Source organism: Mesocricetus auratus, unplaced genomic scaffold (genome assembly GCF_017639785.1).
Source record: "Mesocricetus auratus isolate SY011 unplaced genomic scaffold, BCM_Maur_2.0 Super-Scaffold_4256, whole genome shotgun sequence".
Classification (NCBI taxonomy): Eukaryota; Metazoa; Chordata; class Mammalia; order Rodentia; family Cricetidae; genus Mesocricetus; species Mesocricetus auratus.
The window spans coordinates 97032495-97052799 of record NW_024429182.1 but is presented as its reverse complement, the minus strand read 5'-3'; the positions used below and the strand labels follow the sequence as shown (position 1 = coordinate 97052799).

At 53.9% G+C, this 20305-nt stretch overlaps 2 protein-coding genes across 4 annotated transcripts in view; both read left to right on the top strand.

The window, feature by feature from the left end:
- Window positions 1-4662, top strand: part of Stard10 (StAR related lipid transfer domain containing 10) — a 29836-nt gene extending 25174 nt beyond the window's left edge. For both annotated transcript variants that reach the window (XM_005074016.4, XM_013116346.3), the window contains 5 exons: window positions 924-1071; window positions 1629-1732; window positions 2302-2419; window positions 3989-4041; window positions 4251-4662. In XM_005074016.4, coding sequence (XP_005074073.2) covers window positions 924-1071; window positions 1629-1732; window positions 2302-2419; window positions 3989-4041; window positions 4251-4496 — 669 coding nt within the window. In that variant the 3' untranslated portion in view covers window positions 4497-4662. The remainder of the gene's footprint in view (window positions 1-923; window positions 1072-1628; window positions 1733-2301; window positions 2420-3988; window positions 4042-4250) is intronic.
- A 1631-nt stretch (window positions 4663-6293) lies between these two features.
- The window catches only part of Arap1 (ArfGAP with RhoGAP domain, ankyrin repeat and PH domain 1), a 67805-nt gene continuing 53793 nt past the window's right edge, over window positions 6294-20305 (top strand). Inside the window, exon 1 of one of the 2 annotated variants that reach the window (XM_040757791.1) lies at window positions 6294-6417. The gene's annotated coding sequence lies outside the window, so the exon portion shown is untranslated. Of the gene's footprint in view, window positions 6418-19271; window positions 19416-20305 lie in introns of those variants that run through there. The other variant, XM_040757794.1, reaches the window with a different exon arrangement.

Sequence of the window (20305 nt, the reverse complement as noted above, 5' to 3'; positions counted from 1 at the left end):
AATACAGATCTTGAGAACCCTGGTTCAGTCTTTACTTGCTTCCCAGACATGTGAGCTGGATTAAATCCCAGCCCCTGCTACTTAACCAGCCAGGTGACCTTGGGCAGGGCACTAAACCTCTTTGAACCTCAAGTCCCTTTTTGGCTTTCTTAACTGGCATAATCATTGGGAGGCCTAAATAAAGCAAGGTATGTTTGGCGGTTCGCTTTTGAGGGTGAGACTAAGTAATTAATAGGGAGATGTCTGAAGATAGTCTCCTAGCCTAGGATGACTGACAGTCCACTATCTAACCCAGGCTGGCCTTGAACTTGAGATGATTGATGCTTCTGTCCCAGCCTTTGCACGCGCGCGCACACACACACACACACACACAGAGTGTGGCCAGGTAGTAAGGTCTGTTTGGGCATTTGATTTTTCATTTAATGTGTACCTATCTCAAACTTCTTTTTTTAAAAATATTTTATTTATTTATTATGCATACAATCTTCTGCCTGCATGCCAGCGGAGGGCATCAGGGCTTGTTCAAGGTGATTGTGAGCCACCATGTGGTTGCCGGGAATTGAACTCAGGACCTTTGGCAGAACAGTCAGTGCTCTTAACCGCTGAGCCATCTCTCCAGCCCTGTCTCAAGCTTCTTGTTGAATTAACTGTGAGCTTCTGCTCACACGCTGCTCCCAGGGGATAGGGAGGGCAGACATAGAGACTGAGTGTGGGAGCCTGGATGGCTAGCCTGAAAAGGATTCCTGAAGGGGAGACCGGGCTGAGCTGGGGGGCTGACTGTCCTTTGGTATAAGAGGTTTCTGGGGACCTGGACCAGACTTGTGATAAGAAGTGGCCAAGTTGGCCTCAGTGGACCCTGTCTGTTATTGTGTCTTCTCTTTCCCTGTGCCTGTGTGCCCCTGACAGTCCATGTCTGTCTGCAGTGCAGGATGGAGTGCTGTGATGTGCCAGCTGAGACGCTCTACGATGTCCTGCACGACATAGAATACCGAAAGAAGTGGGACAGTAACGTCATCGAGACTTTCGACATCGCCCGCTTGACTGTCAACGCTGACGTAGGATATTACTCTTGTGAGCAGGCATAGAACAAGACTCCAGCCCCCTCAACCTCCCACTAGGTCTCCTCCTCTACTTTCCCTCCCTGCGGCCACTCCTGTGGCCGGGCTGCTCAGAGACCTGCACGCCGAGACGGAGAGCTGCTCTCTCCTTGGGCATAGTCACATACTCACTGACATGCACACTTGCAAAGATACCACACACAGACATGCACGCACAGGTGCACACACCATTCACAACCTCATGCCATGTACCACAGACACACATTTTCATGCACACACGATCACAGCACTGTCTTTCTTTCAAATATACTCACGTACACACACAAGTCAGAGCAATAAGGTAAGGGCTATGTGAGGCCCGGCAGGGCAGAGTAGGCAGAGATAGTGAGATCAAGGGTTCTACTGTGTCCTCCCTGGTTCCACAGCATGTCTATGGTAGGGGTGGGGGCACCTGTCTGGATGGGGAGGGCTGGCAGTTAATAAGATCCCCAAGGCTCTGGCCTCCATCACACCCTCCCTTATCTGAAGATGGGCCAGCAGCCTGGCTGAGCTGTTCCTTGCCCTCTATAGGGAGGTGTCCCAAGCCCCTGAAGAACCGTGATGTCATCACCCTCCGTTCCTGGCTCCCCATGGGCGCCGATTACATCATTATGAACTACTCAGTGAAACATCCTGTGAGTTGGCCTGCTCTCCCTCCTGCATGTGCAGAAGGGTGCTGGGTGGGGCTGGCTTGTAGCTGCCACAGTGACTTCAGGCAAGCATGGGGATCAATTTCCTTCCTGCATAGTGAGGATGATGGCTTCCCTGCAGGGGTTGTCAAGCAGTTCAGGGAAAGGGCAGTGTGGGCAGAAAGGGCCAGTGGTTTGAACTGATGTGGCTGACTGACCCTTGGGATAAGTCTGGCCTAGAGATGGAGGAGCGGGAGCTATATGACCAGATCCTGTGTCAGGACTCACTTGAACTCCCTGGCAGAGCAGAGGCAGGCAGGTTAACCTAGGCAAGGATTGAGTGTCCACAACCACTCATAAACTCTGACCCAGTCCGGTACTGTCCTGAGGGCACAGAGAGAGCTGCAAGAGGGACAGGATGACCTGGCCTGAGGGTTTCCTTCCTTAACCCATAGATGCCAAGGGACGTGAACAGCTGTGATTTCCTGTGTGCTCGTGTGTGCACAAGTGCATGCATTATAGAGACATTTCCACTTTCTGTACCCATCTCACCTCCCTGTGTCTTTCATCCTCAGAAATACCCACCTCGGAAAGACCTGGTCAGAGCTGTATCCATCCAGACGGGCTACCTCATTCAGAGCACAGGGCCCAAGAGCTGCGTCATTACCTACCTGGCCCAAGTGGATCCCAAAGGTGAGGGCTTGGCCCTGCAGCCCATGATGGGCTCCTTCCTGTACAGGGCATGAACTTGATCTGCCAGGCCACCCGAAGGCCACCCCTTAGTACCAGGGGTGTCTATAGCCAGAGCTAGTGGTTGGAAAGGAATGGACCTACGAGGCAGGCATTGCTCCTTCAGGAGCTTGGAACTGTTCCTGGTGCTAACATCCTAGCTGGGACCTGCGCTGCCCTGTCTCTCCTTCAGCCACGTCCTACAGGCCTGGGTTTTTCCAAGCCTGCCCTTTCACCTCACTTCCATGATAGCTGAGCACTCATCTCTGTTGAGGTGACCAGCCTCCTAGACATCTTCCTCAGGGTATCTGCTAGACACTGGAGACTTGTATTCAATTATAAACTCACCACTGGCCTCCTAAACCCACCCTTCTTCACATCACCCCTGCTCAGCACTTACCAGTTAGCTGGGGCCAGCTTCTTCTTGTCAGCTCTCAAATCCAATACTTAGTCCCTCTTCCTTCCTTTCTTTCTTATGTCTCATTTTGTACCTCGGGCTGGCCTTGAACTCGTCATCATCCTGTCTCCATCTGCTGAGTACTGGGGATTGCAGGAACATGCTAACATACTCAGCCCCTGGTTCTTACCTTTTCACCCTCTGACAGAGCACCTAGCCTGCCATTCTCTTGGTACTCTGCCACTTTGTCTAAACCAGCTACTGGAGGAAATGCAAAAACAAAAACCTCTTTATTTCCTGACTCACCTGCTTAAAATGCCACTGTGACTCTGTTGCCCTCTGTAGCCTGAGCCTCTGCCCAGGATTTCTAGCCCCTCCACACACACCCTTCCATTTCCCACGTCGATGTTTCTACAGCCTTCGTCCTCCGGTAGCTGCCTGCGTCCCTCGTCCTTCTTCAGTGATCCTCTGTCTTCCCCTGTCCTCAGTTCCCAGAGTGAGGCCCTACTCCCTGTCTGTGTGGCCTTTCTCCTCCGCCAGAGCACCAGTCCGTGTTGAGACGGCAGACACTGAGTTTCTGTTTGGATTCTCCAGGCTAGGCCAGGGTGGATGTCACAGTGAATGTGGAGTGACTGGGTGGCTGAAGGAGTGAATAAACAATGGTTAAACCTCAAGTGTCATTGACAGGAATACCCCATGTCATTTGGGCACAGTGGCCCAGGCCCTTGGCCCTTAATGAGTGTACAGAGCAGGCACTTGGGAGTGAGGCAGATGGAGAGCTGGGCTATGGATTCTGGGTCAGGCTAGACTGTGGTCTTAGGAGGCCCAGAAGGACAGGCAGGAGAGAGGCTGAGCACCGGGGACAGTTCTGGGTTATCAGTGTGAGGGGAAGAAGGTGACAATCTGGAGCTTGCTGGGTCAGAATGTCAACCCACAGGTTACTTGTGGTCGCCTAGGACCCTATGGTTTTCTTCTCTGCAGCTGGAGCTCAGCAGAGACAGTGGGGACAGAGATGAGCATGGGGGATTTGAGAACTTCATTGAGAAGGGACGAAAAGGGAGGCCTCCCTACAGACTCAGGCAGTGGGTGGGGCTAGGTGCTTAAGACTGCCTTTTCCCCCGTCCCTGCCCCCACAGGCTCCTTACCCAAGTGGGTGGTGAATAAGTCATCTCAGTTCCTGGCTCCCAAGGTACGTGGCTTTGTACTTTGGGGCATGTCGGGAGGGGCAGGGAGCAGTGGGCAGTGCCAGAGTTAACTCTGGCTGATGGATGAACCAGGTCTCCAAACTGGGCCATAATTGGGACACTGGGGACTGCTGTGCACCAGTGGAGGACACTGGAGGGGTGTGGGGAAGTACTGGTCCTCCAGGCACTCCTTACCATGTTCGGACACTTATAGGCCATGAAGAAGATGTACAAGGCCTGCATCAAGTACCCCGAGTGGAAGCAGAAGCACCAGCCACACTTTAAGCCCTGGCTGCACCCGGAGCAGAGCCCACTGCCCAGCTTGGCGCTGTCGGAGCTGTCAGTGCAACATGCAGACTCCCTGGAGAACATCGATGAGAGTGCGGTGACAGAGAGCCGCGAGGAGCGGGCAGGTGGTGCAGGAGGAGAGGGCAGCGATGATGACACCTCACTCACCTGAGCACAGCCTCTCTGCAAGGACCAAGACAGGACTGGGGCCGAGCCCTGGGGCACTGAGCCTTCTGCACTTCCTCCCTCCCCATCTGCCTTCTGGGGGCACTGGGCTTCTGCTCAGGTGGCTGCAGCCTAGCTGGACATGGCCCCAATAAATGAACCACACAGCCCCAGCCCGCTCTTTCTCGTGCCTGCTTCTCATCTGCCCAGCAACCCGCTGCCCTGTTCTACAGTTATTTTCCTTAATACTATGGTTGCTCGATGGACCTTTGCACCTGTAGGCATCTTGTTTCTACTTGTGTAACTGCAGGATGGGGTGGTTGCCTCCTCCTGTCCTTTGTTTCCTTTCTCCCTGTCCATGTGCACGCTGACTTTGCTGGTCACAAAGGTTGTCGCTTGTTTTCAGGACTGTGGGAGGAGCTGGTCTGGCCAGAAGTCAGGTTTTTATTGTGTGACAGACCTCTGGTCCAGTCTAGCTTTGGACTGTGGGTCTGGCACACTCTGTGGCTCCTGTCTTCACAGAAGGAGGGGAAGGGACCCACAGGTCAAAGACAAGAGCTGAAGGCCTCAGAACTGGGCAGGACAGCATGTCCTGGAGAAGGAAGGGGGGGGGGTCCTGGTGAGGACGTGTCCAGTGCACGCAGAGGCAGTCAGTGTTGAAGACAGAGGTCATGGGGTCCCTCCTCTGACCAGGTGTCAGCCCTCACTCACATGTTATACCTGGCTCCTCTGAGACCAGAGGGAGCCTGGGCTGCCTCTGCTGTCTGTGGCTCATCTGCTGCCCAAGGGATGCCCACAGTCCCAGAGTTGGTCTTAAGCTTTGCTCTTCTCTGGCATTTTTGGCATCACAGGAACTTGGGGTTTGTAAGTACTCCCAAAGATCTGACCCTGTTCACCTCTCCCAGAAACCCTTGCCAGTGGAAAAACAACACAGAGTCGTTCTTCCCAGAGGAACAGTTTCTGTGGAGAGAGTACCTGGACAGAAGACCTTGTCTCCTGAAAAGTTCCAGTTCTAGCTTAGCCCGTAATGGTCCTTAACTTTGAGAACACCCTGAAGAATTGCAGACTCTCATTTCCTAGCCTGGAACCTAGGACAATAATTGAGACTAAAAAGAACAAAGGGCCCATCACTGGGCCAGGCTTGGAGTAGCTATCTGGTTAAAGGCACCTTCCTCCCTTCAGGGCAACCCCCTAGGCCCACCCTGCTGAGAGCTGTTCTTCCAAATATGCCCATTGTACCTATGGGAAAATGGAATTCCAGCTAAGGCCTCTGGCTTAGCTGGCTGGCCCCAGGACCCAGAAATGCCTGCAAAGTCTAGGGATTTCATCTGTTTGGGGAGAAGGTGAGAAGCTGCCACCCTCTGGTGGGATTTACCCAGGACCCTCTTTGGGGAGCTGTGGTCCTGGGGGGAACAGAAATGGTGTGGAAGGACTCTCCCAGGGAAAGTCTTGACGGGCCATGGTTGTCCTTGGTTGTGTGTGTGTGTGTGTGTGTGTGTGTGTGTGTGTGTGTGTGTGTGTGTGTGTGTGTGTGTGCGCGCGTGCGCGCGCGCTATCTTTTGGAGGTGGTGTCCGTCTGTCTGTCTGTTTCCTATAATCTCCCAGGGATGAACTCACCAGAACAGAGGTGTTGAGGCAAGTGATCAGTAGAGTCTCAGCAAGGGCGGGGTAGACGGGACTCAAGCCTTAGCAAGTTAGAAGGGCAAGTCCGTCCAGGGAACAGAAGATCGGACTAGGATGGGGGCGGGACCGGCCAGCTCCCTGTCCCTTCCCCGCCCTCACGTCCCCGGAGTGTCACGTGGGGCGGGCGGAAGCGCCGAGCTAGGTGGGCGCGCCCGGGCCGCTGCAGCGAGTTGGCAGCGGCCGCGTGTGACAGACAGTACCGGGACCCCGGGTATCCCGCGTGGAGTTTTCTTCGCTCAAAACAGGTCAGTTGGGTTGCTGGGGCCTTCCAATGGTCAGTTGTGGCCTGCACTGCTCCCCTTCCTCAGAAGGGAATGGTGAGGCCCGGGGCACTTTTCCCGGGGTCATCTGGTGCACTCTCGTGCTGGGGTTGGAGTGAGGTGGGGTCGCCTCCGGAGGTGGAAGCTTCTGACTAGACCGGTAGGGACAGGGAGGATGAGCTGGTTGACACCGGCTTCCACCGTCAGCTCTTCTGCTTGCCGGCTCCTAGGCTCCGGAGTGAGTCGCGTCGGGCGGCTAGGTTTTCCGACCTGAGAAACTGAAGCCTCCCTCCCGATAGACCGCGGACACTCTACAGCCTGGCAAAGCTGTAGGACTTTAGCCCTGGACCTGGGGCGTTGGTAACCTTGGGCAGGCTACTTCCGTCCTCTGCACCTCAATTCTCCACGAGTTAATGGGGGCACGGTTTCTCCAGAGCCTACCTGGCCCAGTTGCCGGGAAAGGAGGGGTGTGTTCATTGAACGGGGTCAGGCTGGGAGTGGGTGGATGGGCTTGGAGCAGGGAGCAGGCTTGCAGTGCAGCCAGGGACGGCGGGGTGGGTGGTTTGGTCTCAGATTTCCATGGGTAGATTTGGGTGCTGGGCGATTAGGAGCCAGCGCAGTAGGCTTCTGCCCTGTGTTCCTCTAAATCCGGTGTCCTGGGAACCTTTCCTAATGCCCAGACTCGGGATGCGAGGGTTCAGGCTGGACTTGGGGGTTGCTCAGGTAAGAATTTGCTGCTGGGTTCCAGGGACCCTTATACCTGTACTTGGAGAGCAGTAACCGCCTTGCTTGGGGGAAGCCTAGCATCCTAGCATCATCATTACAGGGTAGAAGAAACTCAGCAGAACCCAGAGACCTGTGTGGACAGGTGTCGACTTGGAGAGGAGAGGATGCCTGGAACTCTCCTTGGTAGTTAAGTGGCTGTTTGCAAAAACTGGCGGCAAGGTGAGGGCAGAGCTTGTGCAGAGGAAGGGATTCTCTGGTGGGTGTGGCTGCTAAGGGCTGGAGGGGAGGGTTTGCGTAGAACTCATCCTTGGGACTCATACCCTGTTGGAGTTTTTTAGACTGTGGCTTGGGGACCCTGCTCCCCAGGGGAACAGGATACAAGTGAGATGTCCAAGGCAGGCAACTGATGGCTGTCTGTAAGGTGGAGGTAGCCCCGATGCCCCCAAGTTTCTCTTGGACATTCAGGCCTCACTGGGCCCAATCACGTGGGGTCCAGCCACACACTCCACTCATCAACCTTTGTGCAAAGCTGCTGGTTCCACGAGTTTCCCTCTCATCCAAATCCCCATGTTCTTTGAGACTTAGGGGCTCAGATGTGGACTGCTATGGCAGCCTGGTTTTGAGGTACAGTGACTTTGACACTGCCCGTCTGTCCTTTTCAGAGTCCCCATTCCATATCTGCAGGGTGGGTTGGTAAGCCTGGCTTCATACTCTAAGGACAACTGCTAAAGCAAGCGTCAGGCCTGTGTGAATCCTGCCTAGAGTCTGAGTGAAGGGAAGGGGACCCCAGAGGGAGGGCGGTGGGGAGCAGTGGCGCAGAGGACTAGTGCTAGCCATGATCAGGCCTCGGGGCGGGGGGGGGTCACTGCCATTCTTGAGGGTTTCTCCCTCCCCACTCCACTCTTCCTTGGCTGAGCTCAAAGCCAGCCGCCAATGCCCAAACAAGTGGCCTCTGTTCCTGGGGGAGGGGGAGGGGAAGCAGGCCCTGGGCTCCAGGCCCGCCTGTCCAGCACTGACCCTGCCTCCCCCTTTTGCTGTGGGTCTTAACTCTTGGAAGCCTGGACTGGGTACTAGGCTGTCTGAGGGCTGGTACCTCCTGTCCTGCAACTGACCTGTCTGTCTTGCTTCAGATTTCTGGGCTCTGTCTTTTGCAGGGGGAACTGACAGGATATCCTCAGAGCAGTACATATGTGGGGTATGGCTGCACTCAGTTCCTCTCAACTCCTCTCGGGTCCATCTGGTCAGGGTTAGTCCCTCCACAGACAGCATGGGAGTGTTTGTGTTTTAAAGAGGGATCTCGTGCTAAGAATGACCACCAGATCTCTGACAGTAAAGACAGGAGTCCCAGAGTCCCCTCCAATGTATATTCTCTGCAGAGCTTAGACTTATGTTGGCTTATCAGGACCGCCACCCCTGTCCCACTACTGACAGAATACATTACAGCTTCTTGTCCACCGACCCCTCCCCTCAGCCCGGTCCCCAGACCTGTACATTCTAACTGGGGCTCCGGGGAGGACAGTCCCTGCCCAAGGAGGCAAATGTCCTTTAGATAACAGGATTCAAGTGTGCTGTGGGGTCACAGTTCAGGGCTCATCAGTTGCAGCTTTCTTGTGGAATATCTAAGCCTGTTCTATAGTTAAGATTTCTGAGCTGGGTGTGGTGGCACGCGCCTTTAATCCCAGTGCTCAGGAGGCAGAGGCAAGTGGATCTCTGAGTTTGAGGCCAGCCTGAGTTACACAGTGAGTTCCAGGACACCCAAGGTTACACAGAGAAACCTGTCTTGACAAAAACAAACAAACAAAAAAGGTTTCTGTTCTAGATCACTGGGATAGAGTTAAGTAACTAGTTCAACAATACTAATAGTCATCTAGTGCAATAAATGATTATTTAAGTATTGTCATAGCAGCAGTAGAAGCTGCTGTTTCTTGGCTGTACATTTTATTGGAGTACAAAGTGAGGCCAAGAGGCAAGGTAATTTTCTAGGGACCATCCATTCTTAGACTAGCTGGGACACTGCATTTTCATTGTTTCACAGGGAGATTTTTGCAGACAGCAGATTCAAATCCAGTCCTACCCTGGATCCCTCATTGCAATGACTGGCAGATTGGAGGGCTGCCAGGTCCCTGACACTGGTGGTGATCAGTCTTGGCGCAGGGTGCCTGCAAAGGTGTTGTACTTGCCCACTGGCCTAGTTGCATTGTCTTGACTCCCCCTCCCCCCTCCAGAGGCCCAGTCCTAGGGAGGGCACCTCCTGGAGGATTAGTTTCCTGCTGCATCCCCTTGACTTACCCAGACCCTATTTTGCTGCTGAGGAAGCCAACGTCTGTGGATGGTCAGCATCTGAGGAGATGGGGCTCTGCATGTGCTCTCTTCCCTGCCTGGGGCCTGTTTGGGTCTCTGGAACCTTGAGCTTCCTGTAGAGGCTGCCCACTGCCTTGTCACGGGGGCTCTAGTCTGTATCAAGGACCCAGCTCCTCTTAGGGGCCCTGCTGTCTCTGCCATGTAGGGCACTGGTGACTGAACAAACCCAAGAGGATTTCCCCGAGTCAGGAGACCAAAGTACAGAGACCACCTGAGGTCAAGTGTGTGGTACTTGGGGGCTCAGTGGGCCAGGGAGGGTGCAGGGACTAGAGACCCGTTTTGTACCCTAACCCTGTACGTATTTAATCTTTGTTCCTTCATTTTCATTTTGTGAGGGCCTCTGCCATCATCTGAGGGTACAGAGCAGGAGCCACGTCTGGTTCTTGGTGACCCATGGCTCCTGGGGGAGTCTTGTCTGGCTCCATGTCCTTTGGCCAGGCTGCTGTAGGTGGCTGAGTCCCCAGGATCAAAGCAGAGCTGTTCTTACTCTGTGGCCTCCTGGGTGCCAGGGTCTCCCCCGCTGGCATCCATCTCTTCTCTTTCCTCTTCCCAGGCCCTCTGTCCCACATATCGACAACATGGGACAAAACCGATGCGACAGTCTAGGCCTTGATAGGATGACCGGCTGGGGAGGAGGCCTGGCCTCTCATCACTTGCTCCCTCTTCTGCGTCAGCTGCCTCATAACAGTCTGAGTCTGCCCTTCACAGCGTTAGAGATTTGAGGGGCCTGTTTGCTCTGTAGTTGTCCCCAACCTTCAAATTCCCAAAAGTTGAGGTCCCAGGGGCCCACAAAGCTTGGATTTGGGGTGCGTGGCTCACCTTGAGTTGAAGCTAAACCTCTTGCCACATGCCACACTGTGGCCACATTGAGGCCTGCGGAATTTTGTGGGTTATTTGGGGGCTCTGATTCCCTGCTGGCCTCCAGGCACTTGCAACCACATGTGCTCTGCTGCTTCCCTTTCTAGAAATCCACAGGGCCAGCCTGGGGCCCAGTGATAGCACATGGCACAGTAGTCTTGAAATGGAGAAGTTTAGGGGGTAGGACCGTGACTGCAATCATGGAAGAAAAGTCCCATGGACACCCCGGTGCAGCTGAGGGGGAACCTGGACTAGGGGCTGGAAGGATCATAGAGCAAGATCAAGGGTTGCTCTGTAGACTTAGGAAACAACGTGAAATATGGATCACAGACCCAGGACAAGTCTGCAAAAGATCAGGGTCTGAAGGTCCCCACAGAGAGGTGTGGTGGGCAGAGGCCTGAATGGGGAGACTGAGTAAACGTGTTGTCATGCCTTGGGTTTTATACACCAACCATTGCTCAGTTGGTGCCTGCCCTGTGAAAGAGACTGTTTCCCAGAAGACCCCTGGCTGGCAGGCTCCTTGATGGGAGTTGGGCTCAGCATTTGATGTTCCAGGGTTTGGGGCAGATGGATCCCTGCTCTGTATCCATGATGTATGAGTCTGGCTAGGCTTTCAGTCCCTGATCTCTTTTAGTGAGTACCTTCAATGGGCTGCTGTGTAGTTTTGTAACTAAAACACAATGACTTTTCCCCCTTAGACACCAAGCCTGACAGGGAGAAAGGGGGTCCCTCCTCCTTGAGGGGCAGAGCTGGAACAGATACTTTTCCAGAGGGCTGGTCTTGCTTGCTTAGTGGAGGCGTGCCAGGGTATCAGCTAATGGTCTACCTTCCCCATCAGAGTGGGGCTGTTCCTCCTCCTGCCTCTTCCTCTGCTCTAAAGATGACTCACTGAGCCTAGGGACATCCAGGGACCTGACCAGGACACTTACCTGCTTGTACTGCTTGTGACCTGAAAACCCGCATTGTCAAGTCTGGAGAGGTAGCTCAATGGTTTAGAGCTCTGATGACTCTTCCAGAGGACCTAGCTCCAATTCCCAGCACTTACAGAGTGGTCACCACTCTGTAATTCTAGTTCCAGGGGAACTGATGCCCTCTTCCAGCCTCTGAGGGCACCAGGCACACACATGCTGCACAGACATACCTGCAAGCAAAATACCATAACATAAAATGAAATGAAAATAAACCCACATTTTGGGCTAGGGGTGTAGCTCATTTAGTAGTGTTTGTCCAGCATGCACTAGGCTCTGGGTTCAATCCCCAGGATGGCAAAAACTGAGTGCGGTAGTATTTCTGTAATCCCAGCGCTTGGGAGGTGGAGACCAGAGAATCAGAAGTTTAATAAGGTTGGGATGAGGAAGTGGATAAGTGGATGAAACCCTTGCCTTGCAAGTGAGAAGGACCAGATCTCGTATCGCCAGAACCTGCCGCCGTGGTGCATTCATCTGCAATTCCGCACTGCCGTGAGAAGACGGGAGGCAAAGACAGAAGAATCCAGAATCTTGAGGGCCGGCTAGCCTGGCCTATGCAGCAGAGAGCAACCAGGGACCCTTTCTCAATCAAGGTGGACAATGAAGACCCACACCTGAGGTTGCCCACTGACCTCCACACACGTGCCGTGGCATGTGTGCTTACGTTCAAAACACAAACATGCATACGCATATACATCACACACATCATACGCACAGAAAAGTTCAAGGTCATCATCCAATACATAGGAAGTTTGAGGCTAGCTTGGGCTATATCAGATCATGTTTCAATCAAACAAGAATACCCCTGCCTCCCACTTACTTCACAGTGCAGATGTGGCCCCGCCCACTTGCAGGGGTTTGAGACAACATTTCTAATGTCATCTGAGCCACCCTCCCTCAGTTCTTCCCATAACAAGCAGAAGAAACACTTGAGTTCAGGCTGTGGGCTTGCTGAATCCCGCTCCGGGCCTGCAGTGTGGCCCTGGTTAGACTCTTATTCTCTTTGCGACTCACTTCTCTTCGGGAAATGGGGAGAGTTGGATGAGGTTAGGAACAGGTGGTTGGCGCCCGGCTAGTGCTGGGACGTCAGAGCAGGAGGTAGGACCGTGGTGGGCAGTGGATTGGAAAGCGCACAGCTGGGAAGGCCGCAGTGTGACCTGGGTTCCTGCTGTCCATGTGTCAAACTGGGGAGTGTCCATCCAGCTAGTAGCTGTTTATTGTGAGCCACCTTTGAGGCGTAGGGGAATCGGAGCCTGGCCCTGTCTGGGTTGGGATGAGAGAAGGTGTATGACGCATCTGTGACCTGGAGTCTGCCTCTTGGAGCAGGTGGCCATCAGGCTGGGAATTGGGTAGAGAAGTCCAGACAGGGGGAGTTGTGTAAGCCTAGATCTGGGAGGAAGCATGGCTGTCAGGGAATAGTCATAAAGAAAACGAGGACCAGAGTCTGAGCTCACCCGGGCAGTGGGCAGCTGTGGAGGGTAGGCAGGCAGGGGAGGGGGTGTGGGGGTGAGAGGCAGGTGCAGCCTTGTGAGAAGGTGGGCTGGGTTCAGATCCCAGGGAGCCAAGTGGTGGCTGCTGTAAGGACCTGTTAGGCTGTGAGCAGCGAAAGTGGTGTGAGCCAGCATCTCTCTCTCTCTCGTGTGTGTGTGTGTGTGTGTGTGTGTGTGTGTGTGTGTGTGTGTGGACTCCCCAGAAGTGTTTATCAAGCCACCCAGCAGGAAGTGGCTGGGGCAGCCCCACTTGGGAAGACAAGTTGGGGCTGCTCCGGAGGGCTCCAGGGGACCCCTGAACCTTAAGTCTGAGAGATTCCTCGACTTAGACTTCGCAGTTCCTTGCCCAGCAGTCCTCTCTGCCATCTCCTCAGGTGGCTCCTGCGCTTAGCCTAGCCATCTGTAGATCCTGCCCTGCCCACGCTGTCCTACTGTGATGTGTGATGTAAGTGTGCTCTCGCCTGCATCCTGGAGGCTGAGGGGGTGATCTATCAGTTCTACTATAGCCCAGGCTAAAGAGCAGACACTGGGGGAGGAGGGGGAACAAACAAACAAAAAAACCAACCCCCCCTCTCACACCGCCCCCCCAAAAAGAAAACAAATTCACAGTACAGAAAACAGGGAACCAGTCTCAGAACAGACACACACACCCCCGGCAGGGGGGGTGTTAGAGAGACAGCTCAATTGGGAAAGAGCCTGGTGTGCATTCATGAGGACCTGAGTTCGGATCTCCAGCATCATCATGTAAAAGGCTGGGCATAAGCTGTGCACTTGTAACCCCAGCACTGGGTAGATGGAGACAAGTGGATCCCTGGAGTTTCAGGTTCAATGAGAGCCTCTCTCCAAAGCTGAGGTGGAGAGTATTTCAGGAAGACCCTTGGTGCAGCTCTCTGGTCTGCACATGCGCACATCGAATGTACGTACACAAGCAAGCACGCTCCAAGAAGAGGAAAAGGCAGGTGACCCTCCAGTCCCGTAGTGGTAGGAGCCCTTCTGCCACTGCATGCTCTGTCCCTTCTGTCTGTCTCTGTCACTTACCGTTTCTGGACAGTCTAGATCGGTGTCTTTTTATTTATTTTAGTTTTGTTTTCCCACGACAGTGTTTCTCGGTGTACTTCTGGCTGTCATGGTATTTGTTCTAGACCAGGCTGGCCTCAAATTCAGATCCCCCTGCCTCTGCATGTGCCTTCACTACCCAGCCACAGGTGAGTGCCTTCAAGGCCTTGCACAGCCTGCACTCTTCCTCATTCCTTCCTGCCCTTCCTATGTCCTCCTTGGGCCTGCCCATCTCCACATACAGTCTTCATTCTGAGGAGATGAATGGACAGAGGAGCCTAGGAAGCCCTTGACTCAGATCCTGGCTTTTGTGTCCCCTTGAGTGAGTTACTCAGTTTACTCATCTGTAAAGTGGGTTACACTGTCTGCTTTCCAGGGTGTGGGGTTGTGGGGTTGCTTGATGGACAGTGTGGACTCCCGTCTTTGAATGCTCTGTGCAGGGAAACTGAAGGATAGGATAGGATCCCACCCCTGCCTTCGCCCCAGCCCTGCTTAGACAGGGACTGGAGAGGGAAGGTGGAACAGGGAGTCTTCCTTCAGGCTGTCCCGTTGTGGCGTGGGGGAAGCTGAGGTGACATTGCAGTGAGGGCCAACACGTGTGGGGCTGCTCCCCATCTCCCTCTCTTCCGCTCCCAGCCCCTGCCCAGCCACCCAGCCACCTGGTCCTCCCCAGCATGGCAGCTTTCACTTTCAGGTGCCAGCAGCAAGGGACCCCACCTATCTTCAGCCTCTCCATTCCGGGGGAACGTCTAAGGAAATGGCAGGTCTGGGTCTCCATTTCCTGGGGTCGCTAGTTCTGGGCACAGAGCCAGAGTCCCTTCCCCCTGGGCAGGAGCTTTGGCTTGCCCAACTCTCCCCTCTCCAGCGCTGGCCTTCAGTCTCCGGATACATGGCGCAGGTCCTACAACTGATGACCCCGAACTGTCCCCTCTTGCTGCCTGTGATCCTGTGGTTAGCTCTGCACCCTCCCTCCCGCCTGTGGTCAGTGGCTTCCTGTTTCTACCCATTTAGTCCCTCAGTCCCCTGGGTGGGGGGTGCAGCAGTCGCAGGAGGATCTTCCTGGAATCATGCTGTGGCACCTTGGGCCTCCCCCTTGCCCAGTACATGCCCTTGTAGGGGCAGGAAGTACCAGTCCCCAGGAAGGTGCCGCTATAACAGAGGGAGGGGCCAGGCCAGTGCTCAGCTGCCCAGTGTAGTACCAGGATGGCCTCTGGTGTATATTAATGGGGAGGGCAGTTCAGAGAGATTGGGGAGCAGAGGAGGAGTAGTTAGGAGACCAGCTCTGCCTGATGTCATGTTGGTCCAGTGGGCTCTAGGCTGTGCTTCAGGGGAGGGAAAGGCAGGGACAGGGACATGGCTAGGGTCCAGCCAAGGGCTGTGGCTGTGGCTCTGGAAGAGGTCTAGGCTCGTAGGCTGGCTGGGTTCCACCTGTAGCAAAAGCAGGAAGGCCTGGGGAAATATTGAGGGAAGATGAATGGGAAACCTGCCTGTAGAGGGTGGCTAGGGAAGGAATGGGCCCCTTAGGGATCCTGTTGGGCTGGGAGGGGAACAGTCTGTAGCACTTTGTCACATGGCCTAAAACCGGCCCTTTGACTTTCAGCTTTCTGAATTTGCAAGTGAGAGAGTCACACCTTTCTCCCTGAGCAACCTCCTCCTAGGGTGGGGCTCGGGCAGGAGAGGGCCCTGCATGAGGCTTGAGGCTGTGATGGGTCACATGCTGTCCTTGGGAACAAACCAAGGGGCCCTAGAGTCTAGGGTTCACTAATGGGCCTCTGTGCTTCCTTGTGGCAATTTAGCAGGCCCAGTCTTGATGTGCAAGATGGAGTGGGAGGGGCTGTGAGTCTCCTTCTTTAGGCCAGGACAGTAGCAATTTCATATATGATAGTTCCGCTAGTGATCTATATATAATGCTGGGTGTGTTGGTTCACTTCTGTAAATCCAAGACTCAGGTGGTTTGAGATCAGTCTGGCAAACATCAAATTCCAGGCCAGCTGGGGTTGCTTATATTGGAAGATCTGTCTCAAAATAAACAAAACAACAAAAATAAAAAAAAAAGGAAAATCAAGTCTGTCTATGTTATATTTAAAACCACAAAGGGCATCTTGCCTGCCCACTGTTTTTTCACTTTTAAAACTATTATTTTTGAAATGTGTATGTGTTTGTGAGTATGTATATGCTTGTATGTATGAGTGTGGGTGCAACATATGTGTGGAGGTTTAGAGAGAGCCTCGGATGCCATCCTTTCCTTCCACTGTGTTTGAGGTTTAGAGAGAGCCTCGGATGCCATCCTCTCCTTCCACCGTGTTTGAGGTTTAGAGAGAGCCTCGGATGCCATCCTTTCCTTCCACTGTGTTTGAGGTTTAGAGAGAGCCTCGGATGCCATCCTCTCCTTCCACCGTGTTTGAGGTTTAGAGAGAGCCTCGGATGCCATCCTCTCCTTCCACCGTGTTTGAGATAGGGTCTTTTCATTGTTCACTACTGTGTGTACCAGGCTAGCTCCTAGGAATTTTCCTGTCTCTGTCCCCCATCTTGCTCAGCAGTGCTGGGGTTACAGATGCGTGCTGCTGCTACACTTAGCTTTACAAGGGTTCTGGGGATTTGAACTCAGGTCCTCACGCTTATGTGATAAACGCTTTACCCGCTGAGCTTTCTTCCCCAACCCTCTTTGTTTTTGAGACCAGGTAGCTGAGCCTGGACTCTAGGTCAAGCTGGCTTCCAACTCTTCATTCTCTTGACTCAGGAGAGTACTTGGCTGGCCAGCATGCCCAGCCCTGAACTCAGTTTTAGTGATTTAAAAATACACACATCATGGTTGGAGATGTAGCTCTCTTGGTAGAATATTTGCCTAGCATGCTTGAGGTCCTGGGTATCTTCAGCTCTCTGTAAAATGGGTATCGTGGGGTATGGCTGTAATTGAACACTTAGGTGGTAGAGACAGGATTTGAAGTTCAAGGCTACATAGTGAGTTTGAGGCAAGCCTAGGAAAGAAAAGAAACTTGTCATCTCCTGTCTCTCCCTTGCCTTCCTCCTAAAGGAGATCAAACCAAAGGCCCCAGTGTGCCAAGTCAGTGCCCTACCACTGAGCTCATCCTCAGTCCCCGTTCTAATAGTAGAAGTGATAACACAATTTTAAAACCTTAACCAACACAGACATGAGATTTATGGACAGTCTTTCAAGATGGCGATGGGAGGGTTGGGGGTGTCGCTCAGTGGTAGAGCATTTGTCTAGCACGTGCAGATTCCTGGGTTGAAATCCCAGCAGTACACACATGTGCACACATACACAGAGATGGGGGTGGGAGTTGATTGTGACCAGGGATTGCTTACTGTTCTTTTGTCATTAGCATTCCCTGGTCACTAATAAAACTGTGGGTTAGCATTTTAGTAGGGTGATGCTATAAGAAGATTGTTTAAAATGTGCCTTTTGCCAGCTCCTCTGTGTATGAATGCCCCATCTGTGTACTGTCTGAGGATTCCTGGTGGAGGGGCAGGTGATAGCCAGGAGGGAGAGGGCTGATTCCCCTCCTGCAGCTGAGCTGCATCCTGGTGAGGGGACCTGGGGGAAGAGGCACCTTTTTCTGATTTGTGTAAGGGTCCCACCTGGTTTAGGGACAGCAATCACTTATTTTATGGGGAGCTGGAGAGGTCTGTGGGGTGGAGTGTGGGGTACCTGGGGTCGACGATGGGGGGGGGGGATGAGTTCCATGTAGCAGAGGTGTCTGGAACAAAGCTCCTCAGAGAACATCGTTGGAGCTGGGGTGACAGACTCATTGGTGACTCAGAAACCTAAGAACGTTAGGTACTGTGGGTCTTTACTAGAACCTGGCTACAAACCCAAATGTCGAGTCCAGTCAGGACCAGTCATGGTCTTAGGACTATGGATAGGAAGTGACTGCCTTAACTGAGGGGGCGTGAGCAGAAGATGAAAGTCTGACCTATGCTGCGCACGAGGTGACATGGTGTGTCACAATCATTTGGGTTCCCAGCTCTGGGCAGGGGCAGAGACCTCCACTTCGTTGAGGGGAAATTGTGGCCCAGGATGGACTGGGATAGACATAGTATTTAGGGCAGGCAGCAGAGCAAACTTGGAATTAGATTTGCCTTGCATCCCTGGTGGGGATAAGGGGGACAGGTTTGGAGCCCCCTGGTAGGCACAGCTATACTCAGGACCCCCACCCACCCAAGCCCAGATGGGCTTGACAAGATGTTCTTGGAGCCAGGGAGAGTCAGCAGGGCAGACACAGTTGGGAGGAGAGCAGGAAGTCCCCCATCATGAGACCTGCATGCCAAAGCCTGCGGTTCCTGAGAGGCAGGGACTACCTTCTTGGTCCAAGGGTTCACTTTACTGTGCTCCCCCCACACCACCACACCTTGCTGCCTTGGCTCAGAGGGAGTTAGCTTGGCAATAATGGGGGTCACTTCTGCACCCTCTGAGCTGGGAGCCCAGCCCCCCACCTAGTTCCTCATAGCTACAGGAAGTATCTCCAAGGCTTCTTGCCTGCTAGTGGAAGCTCACAGTCCTGCAGACACCCAGGAGATCAGCTGGTGCCTAGGAGGGTGGCCATGCTGTAGGTATTGCCTCGATACTGGACCATGCATGGGTGGGTTGGGTGTTAGGTATGTCAGGGTTTTAGGGAAGTTGTATGGAATTCTGGGTTGTGTGTGGTTCTGGGGCAGCAGTGTGTGGCTCTGGGGCAGCAGTGTGGGGTTCTGGGGCACTTATGTGGGGTTCTGGGGCAGTTGTGTGTACTTGAGTTGTTGATATGAGCAGGGGTCCTACAGGCAGAAGGGTAGCAACTACTGGGTGAGCAGGAGGCCTTAGGCCTGGGAGGTAGGGAGGCAGGCTAAGGCGTGCTTGTGTGGTGCTGAGGTGGTATAGTGTGTAGATCCAGGTGGGTGGGCGGTTGTGGTTCCTATGGAGGGTTTCTTGAGGGCTGGACATTCAGGGGCCACTGTCCATCTGCATGGTTTGGGAAACCTGGCGTCTTGGGGCAAGGGTGGGACTGTGCCTAGGAGTGAGGGAAGGAGATCTAGGGCCACAGGTAGGCCTGGGGTTGCTTTACCTTTCCCCTCTCTCCAGGGCTGGAACCTGGAGCAGAGTCCTGTGTAAGAGCTTAAAACAAGGCAGGCCACCTGGCCATGGGGCCTCCAGAGCTCGGAGTGGGAGGAGCCAGGACCTTTAAGGTTGCTCTGGCTGTCTGAGTCACTCTTGCAAATCAAAATGCAAAACCGAGGGGAGGCCACCAGAGACACACCCACGGGGCCAGCAGGCTCACAAGTGGCCCAGCAAGCTGCTGCTGCCCAAACCTCTGGGGTGCCTCTTTTCCTTCCCTGGGGGCTGTCTCATCTCCTTGGTCCTTTTCTGCATTGGGCCTTGTACATTCAGTTCCCTTTGCATGGAACAGTGTCCTTCCTGTCTCCACCCGGCGAGGCCCAGTGGAGGAGGGCTCTGGAAGCCTTCCTGCTTGCTTCACAGAGGCAGCCGGTTCTCCAAAGGCTCTGTGGGCTACAGCAGGGAACTTGGGTAAGTGTCCACCTTACCCATACAACCCCAGGTCTCGGGATCATTGTAAGGGCTAAGGGGACAGAGATGGGAATCTGGGAGGGGCTGGGCTGACGGTGGCGCTTGGGAGAGGGAAAGAAGTCAGGGCTGTGAGCTCCCTGGCTGGGCTGGTGAAGTTGGTGTCACTAGTCATAATGGGTAGACACACCAAGGAAGAGATGTTGAGCGGGGCCAGAAATGGACAGTGAACTCAAACTCCAACTTGGGATTGGGCTGACAAGGTCATTAAAAGGGTCAAAGCTTTGACTTCAGCAAGAGGGAGTGAAGCCAGATTTGAGGAAGGACTGGCTGGCAAGTATTAAAGACTCAGACGATTCTTTCTTCTGAAGTGGGGCTAGATTTCCTGAGCTCCACTGTGGATGGTGGGGTTGGGAAGAGGGGCAGACTGGGCCACCACAGAAGATGCTGAAAGTGAGATACAGGCAGACCCTCACAGTGCAACCAAGGACAGCAGGCAGAAGTATGGCGGCCAACGGGCAGTTTTGGAGGACTCTATGGAGGAGGTGACCTGGAGGGGGGCCAGGGTGGCTGATGTACTCATTGTCAGCCGACTGTTTTGGGGGCTCCGCTATTTCAGGCTTGGGCTGATGTAGGAAATGACACAGGAGTTGTGGATGGGGCCTGAGCTTGAGGTATGTCACTGAGCATTTGGGCAAGTCACTTCCTCTCTGTGGTGTTGTTTCTTCATCCATAAGTGGCAGGCCGACTGCAGCGAATGACAGGCCTGAGGAGCGCTGCAGGGCACAGTGAGCCCCGTCTTCTGTGGCAGGTGGCAGGTCTAGTGAGCCACATTGAAGGGAAGAGCTAACGTGGGACCGGGAGACTCTGCAAGCCTGGCTGGGTCTAGGGGT